We start from the raw sequence: 7,121 nt of genomic DNA on the forward strand, positions 1-7,121 counted from the left end.
CCCCCCAAAATGGGGCCAGGGAAAATGGGCCACAAATACTTGTAGAAGCCAGTTCGTTAGATCGTGGGCCAAGCGACCATTTTGAGTAGGAAAAATGGGGGCTCCACCTCGAGCCATGGCCCCGTGGAAATACGCCAACACTCTTTTGTGTTCAAGAACCACATGAGCAGCACCTCCCAGTTCCTGTTGCACCCTCTCTCTACTCTTGAGGTCTGAAGGCTCCAGGATCTCGGCCACATCGCCGCATTCGTCCACGAGTAAAGGGTCTCTAGGAAGCTTCCCGAGTCTTTGCAACATGCGGTCGAATTCCTGTGCTGCAGAGCCGTGCTGGTTGCGTTTGTACACGTTTAATAGCACTTGCCAGATCTCGCCACGTAAAGGGTCGCATTGAGGCGGAAGACATGGGTACACGCTCGAGAGAACGCAGTTCTTGATCTCTTCCACGCCTGGACGACGTGTGATGGGTCTTTGCGCAATTTCAGCGGCGCTGGAAGCTGCAGAAGACGAGGATCCGCTCGAGAAGAGCTGCAGCAGACTCTCGGCGAGACTTCTCCGCTCCTGGGACGACTTGGAGGACCAGACTCGCATGGATCGACGACTCAAGATCTTGCCCAGGGCCTCCTGCTGCTGGTGGCGGAGATCCGAGACCGGGGACGACGCAGCGCGAGCGGATGGAGACGCCATGGGCGACAGAGAGTCTGACACTGGAAGACGTTACAGCGATAGTGAGGAGGGAGAGGAGAGGGGGCTTGTATTAAAGATGTGCGTTTGACTGCGAATTTGTAAGGCTCTTTACTAAAGTCAAGTAATTTATGGAAAAAAAGTCTGATTTCGGTGGATCGTTTCTGTCGGTATGGGACAATCTGTCAAGTGCACGATGTAGCCATGTCGGGGCGTTCAGGATGGCTACAGTTTCTGTTGATGTGACGCTAGAAGGTGGTGAGCTGCTGCAAAAGTATCGACAGGCTGTACCACGTCCATCCGTAGGTTGATAAACGTGGCTTCAGTAGAAGATCGATGCGAGATTGAGACGTGGAGAGGTTCACAGCGAGAAAGCACGAGTCGGAACGCGTTGCCAAGTACCCGTTCGAGAGTGTTGCGCTTCTCTGCTAGTGGCAGTTGAACGTAGACATCAGAAGGGAGACCCAGCAGACTCTCGACTGTGTCACCTTGACACAGAACCAGCAATGGAGCGCTCTGAGATCGTCCGTTCTCTACCGTCACCGCCAAGCTTTGAAACCTCTGCACCGTGTCTTCCAAGCCGAAGAAAACTTCTTGACAAAAGGAGCACTTCCACTTAGGCAGCCCCGACGCCGTTTGATCTCTGGGCATCATCTCCAATGGTCGAGAGCAAGATTTATGCGCAGAAGTGGTGGAGTGTCCCTTCTCACAAGTTGTGTCGATCATGTGTGACGATCCAGGAATCAGCCAGCCCACTGCTGTCACCGTCATTTCGACCATCGCGAGTGGGTGCTTTGCGACACTATGCAGCGTTGTCGACCGATCCAGTGCAGTGTTCATAAGACCAGACGTCGTATTCACCACTGTCAACTTGGAACTATTGCTGAATAGGGATTGCTTTCCGAAAATGCTTTCCCAATCCGAACACAGCACGACGACATTGGAAGTTGACGAAGAGCTGTACGCTGCTGTCGGAAAGGCAAACTCAGCCGAAGTCGCTGAGCTCGGTGGCATGAAGGCTCGTTCACGGAATCGCCTCACGGATTTGGACTGAAGATCCATCGCCACAAGTCCATCCAGGAAGACGCTCTGGCCAGGCAGAAGACGAAGTGCTGCCACTGCATTCGCACCTGTTACCTCGATCGTCAGTAGACTTTGAGAGGCCGCGATGTAGACTTGTAGCATCACGACCAGGTAGTACTTCGACACGATGGAGCGGTCCAATGGAGGAGGCTGCGCTGTCGTGTTCACGTCGCTTGGCTGGTTCGTCTTGGGGTCGTAGTACGCGTAAAAGAACGTCGCAAGTAACGGAATACCGTGTGAGACTTTGATGCTCCTCACATGAGCATACAGCGAGAAGTTGTTCCATCCTGGTTTGATCTCTTCCAATCGGGAGAATGGCCGCTCCATTTCGCAATAATTTGGGTCACGTGCTGGAGTAGTTGTCGTCGCTGTATCAACTCGACATGGCTTGCAGAATAACACGGTAGCACTGCCGTATTCAAAGAAATACAAAAGTCGCTGCTGAGATGAATACTCGTTCAGAATGTGCAGAATCTCCGTGTCGTGCTGGTCGCACACGTGCACAAACGGATGGAAAACTGCGAGCGTGTCGCCAACTCGGAACAAGCGACTGAGCGCCACTTGGTCGTCCCACAGAACCATCAAGTGCAAGCCTTGTGTCATTCTCTGCGTGTTGGGTGTCGCTCCAGGCGGGGGACGAGTAATGCTCTGATCAACTTCTCCCAGTAGAATCACTTGTCTGTGTACGTACAACGGCGTTTGACAAGGTCGAATGGCTCCAATATCAAGTACTTTGGCCTTCAAGAGCAGCTGCTGAACCGCTGTAGGGTCTTGAGCCCCACCGACCAACTGATCCACTTGACTCAAGCTAATTGACTCACTCAATAGCCTCCGATCCAGCGGTCTTGCTCCATCCAGTCGTGCAGTTAAGAAAGCGGTAGGCAAAAGTGTAAACTGGACTCGGTCACTTGCTGCTGCCATTGTCGTCCCCACTTGCTTCCTCTCCAGAAGTTTCGCATTGGTGAACGCAATTTCCCGTGCTGTCTGAAAAGGGAACATGGCTACACTGTATCAACAACAAGTAAGCATCGTCACTATTTAAAAACACACACACACACAATATCACCCACCTACTGGGTTCATACCTCAAAGTACTATGCAAAAAGTCCACACACGATCGGAATCTCTGGTGCAAATACCTGGCTCGCCACAATTAGACCCAGTACATAATCCTGAGTCAAATAATACAACCACTCACATGTGAGCCGTAACGTCCATTGCGTTCGCCATCTCAATCGTCAGGCGGTGGTTCCCGTATCCCGTGATTTTGGCCTGTAGAGCCTCCTGTTCCCCTTCCGCCAATAGATCGCCCATGTCCTCGTCGTCTCGAATCTTTCTCCTCTTGTTCGGAGCTCCCACCTTTTGCTCTGTGGTTCTTTTCTCCTTGTTTTTGAGTAATTTGGCCAAGTCAGTGACCACCACTGCCTCGGTGAGACCGTCTGGATACTCCTCAATGAGCCGCAAGAGTTTTGAGAAGACCCAGTAATAGGGGACACCGGGGGCCTCTGCATCGATACTGCGCTTTCGCTGCCATAACTCCCGTAGCTTCTGCTGCACGAACAGTATCTGTCGCTCTACGAAGTCGAAGTTCTGGTGGACAGCTGCGCTGTGTGTCTGAGGACCCGGCTGCTCGAGTTTCTCAATTGCATCAAACAACTCCATCGATCCCTTTAGTGAATTAGTGGTGTGGTGCACATAGGTATTGTGGAAAAACTTAACGAACCAGAACCACGGTTCTGACTAAGAATCAGGAACTGGGTTCTGAGAGTTTTTTTACTCATGCCTTTTCAGCTTTTTTTTTTTTTTACTGTAAGCCCAAGGGCTGGAGTTTCGCATTTTGGGCTCAGTAAGAACTGCAACAAAACACGTGAGCCTAATATTTTGGTAATACAGTACTAGTTCATACCGAAATCTGTCTGAAACCGAGAGCTAAAGTAAAGGCGGTAATTGGTTCCTAACCGGTAAGTTAATTCAATGCGTGAAAAAGTATAGATAAATTTTCTCTACACTTTAAACTGGTGGGTGTAAACCAGAGTGGAGTGAAGTAACTAACGTAACATTCAAATTTTGAAATTATTATTCAAGTGTAACGCTAACTGGTGGCTTCGGGCCGTCCTCTCTGTGACGGGGTCACACAGCACCTTGCACAGAGGAAGTGCCTAAGGGTATTAACTACCCGAGTGAACGTAAGTTCACGTGTTCCCGGCCTCAGTGGGAACGGTTTGCTACTTAGAGGAGTAGATTTAAGACTGATGTATTTATAAGTAAGATAAGCTTGGGTCACATACAAAACAGAGGTTACCTATAGTGGAGCTAAGTACATGTAGTCATGCACTGACTGGTTCCGAGAGCACCTGGTACCGTGTATCAGGTGTCCACAAGAGTGACGGGTCACTCTTTATGTAACATGGGGCACACTGGATTGTACCCCGTTACACTCTCTCTCCTTGGTCCATGTATCAGCGCCGGATCCCCTGGACCCGTGACGTACTCATTGTATTAATAGTGTGGGCGATCATGGATAAACCCACCCCTGACCACAAATTTATCTGGGTCATCGATACGCCTGGATCTTGATGAACTTCGCTGCTCCCAACACACGTGCACTCTTCCGCTTCATCTCGTCCGGTTTGGCGCTCGCCTTGCCTCCAAGGCATCAATCTTATTGGATATTTGAATCCCTATTTGCATACGCCGAGATTTGTCGAGTAGATTCTAGATCACACGCATCCTCGCCACCCGATACCCAGATCTCGGAGCTTACATTCGTCCACTTGGATTTGAGTCGGTACATGTATCTTCATTTACAGTCCAAATCGCTGTAGCGGCTGTTCCGATCCATCTCCCCGGGATTTAGATCGCTGTGTCTGGATCAACGGTGTCAACAATCATAGAGGAATACATTATAGCTACATGTAGCGTATGCTGGCTGATTACTTATCGAACAGTTTGTCGTATGTTTTAAAAGACGGAGCAGAATTAGTTGAACGTTTGCAAAAGGGCGCACCAGGCGCCCTTTGACATCTTGATCCGGTGCCTTCTTTTGCAAACCCACATTAAGGACGCACCAGGCGCCTTTGCCACGAACGGGTCAATAACCTCAGTTAGAATAAAAGTTTGGCTGTTTGAAAAAAAAATCTTGGAAGCTGGTTGAACTTAGCAAAAAACACGTTTTTGGTTTTTTATGAGCTAGAAACCAAGCAGAATTAAATAGATGTTTTCCGATCGCCCAATGCGCACTAGAACCACTGGAACAGAGTATCTAAAGTTTGCGTTTCACTACACTTTGAAGCTTGGTTCTCGGCTTCCAAGGTCAATTGTGACGCGCCTTGAATGCTTCTTTTTCGCAAATCTAGGTCAGGTTCATTCTGTCACCACTTCCTTACCGTTTCCCACCGGCACTACTGTGCTGTTGCTTCTTAAAAGGATTGTACAGCGTGATACCCGCGCGCTTAGCCGTTACTCGCCCTTCGTCGACAAGGTTTATGTTCTGGCAATTATCTCAGTTCCCGCTTAGATACGAAAAATAACAGATTTTCTTTCAAAGTCCCTAGCAAAAAAACATTTTAAAAGATTCTTGTTTCGAATGGGCCCTTTTGCCATTACAGACTCCGCCCAGAAACGGAGCTGCACGTACAACTCATCCCCTTGCAAACGCGGTCATACTTCTTTCAGCATTTTCAGTCTATTGGCTTGGGGTTTGTTGAGTAAGAGGTTAATACCGAAGTGAGTAAATTAGTGCTAACCAAAACTGCCCAACATGTCTCGCTAAACAATATCTCTCTGTTGTTCCTCATGTCGTCTTCTCGTAGGTGTGGTGTAATCACAAATGCCGTGTGTCTTCATCCAATCATAGCGCTCCAGCATGTGACTACCCAATGGCGTTCCAGAAGCAGTTCCAGTCAATAGTGGAACGGTTCAGTAACCGCTCCAACGGTCACGCCTAACCGTGCTGAGCCGGTGCAACTGCAACATTCCCAGTCACCGCTACTGCACGGTAGCCTTGTTCTTAATACCGGTCGCATCGCGCTGGGAACGCCAGTGTCTTCATCCCATGCGACTTTTTTTAGCGTGTCGGCCAGTTGGAACTGCGCGTCGCCGTAGTCCACCTTAGCCGTTCCACTTTCTGACGGATGTCGACGTGCTTGGCGCTTGCGTGATATCTAGTGTTCCTCTCCAGTGTGATAGCGTCCTTCCAAATCTCTATCGCTTCCAATTGCTCTTGACCCGTCTCCTTGTGCATCCGTCGCGGCCATAGCATCTCTTTCGTGCACAGGCTTAGAACCATGTACGCCAGACACACGAGCAAGGAGCGGTACGGCTGCGACTGCATGTTGAAGCGTTCCAACTCGATCGTCTGCAACACAGCCGTATGTAGCTTCACGTTTGACGCGCATGGGTTTTCTACTACCTTGGCGTTATGCTCATTGAAGCGTCCCACAACGTCGTCAATGCAACTTGTCTGCTTGATCATAAGCGTTCCATCTGGAATGCCGTAACTGATCTCCGTACCCAGAATGAGCTTGGCCTCGCTAAGTTTCTTCATCCTAAAGGCGTTCTTGAGCTCGTCCTTGTATCGGATAATTTGTCCATTCTCGTCACGCTTCTTGGCAAACACCCAGCGATTTTCGATAGGACGTGCAGGCGTTCCATGTGAAATGATAGTCCTCGTTCCGTTCTCAGCGTGAGTCTGCACCTTCTCCTTCATACCCTGATGCCGTTCCTCTGCGTTAGCACTAGCAGCTTCGTCTTGGAGCGCGTTAGGGGTATCAGGAACGCCTCCCATATCGGCAGCATACGCTAAAACTGTCTCGGCGATTAAGCCGTTCTTGTCGATCCTGGCACGCTTCGGAGCTGGCGGGCCGTCGTTTCCGTCCGACTTGTGCTCTTCGTCATCCGCCGTTCCGTTCTCATGTTGGAACACCCGCTCCCGCGATCTTCTTGAGCGTTCCGTATCAGGGTGGAATACCAGACGTTCCTCGAAGGACGCCTCTGGCGGCGAGTGGCACGCGGTTAGTTCCAATCCTGCCGTTCTTGGTTCCACTGGAGGAGGCAGCGCTTGAAGCGCTCCACTCTTTTCTGGTTCCAACTCGTCCATATCAACGTCTTGGACATGTTTCTCCATCCCTGACATCGGCTCGTCTGGAACGGCTAGGTGTTCCACTTCTGTTGGAACGCCAGCTTCATCGCCGTTCTTAGCCACCTGGACAGTGTAATGGGCCCCTCCATTACATAAGTAGGTAGATTTCTTTACATAAGTAGGTGCATCAGCACACGACTAGCGTGTGCTGAAATGCTGTCATGCCATTGGCTGATATATGGGGAGCCAGACCATTATTAGCCAATTGGACTATGAC

At 50.1% G+C, this 7,121-nt stretch overlaps 2 protein-coding genes across 2 annotated transcripts; both read right to left on the minus strand.

The window, feature by feature from the left end:
* Positions 1–151: 151 nt before the first annotated feature.
* Positions 152–684, minus strand: PITG_21687 (uncharacterized protein; the record flags this gene model as incomplete). The annotated part of the gene is made up of 2 exons (XM_002996866.1): positions 152–193; positions 256–684. The coding sequence occupies 2 exons, from the start codon at positions 682–684 to the stop codon at positions 152–154; spliced, it is 471 nt and encodes a 156-aa protein (XP_002996912.1).
* Positions 685–906: 222 nt separating this feature from the next.
* PITG_21688 (uncharacterized protein) lies at positions 907–3,426 on the minus strand (the record flags this gene model as incomplete). The annotated part of the gene is made up of 6 exons (XM_002996867.1): positions 907–1,001; positions 1,788–2,085; positions 2,143–2,770; positions 2,835–2,903; positions 2,963–3,338; positions 3,387–3,426. The coding sequence occupies 6 exons, from the start codon at positions 3,424–3,426 to the stop codon at positions 907–909; spliced, it is 1,506 nt and encodes a 501-aa protein (XP_002996913.1).
* Positions 3,427–7,121: the final 3,695 nt, after the last annotated feature.

Source organism: Phytophthora infestans, genomic scaffold (genome assembly GCF_000142945.1).
Source record: "Phytophthora infestans T30-4 supercont1.719 genomic scaffold, whole genome shotgun sequence".
NCBI lineage: Eukaryota > Oomycota > Peronosporomycetes > Peronosporales > Peronosporaceae > Phytophthora > Phytophthora infestans.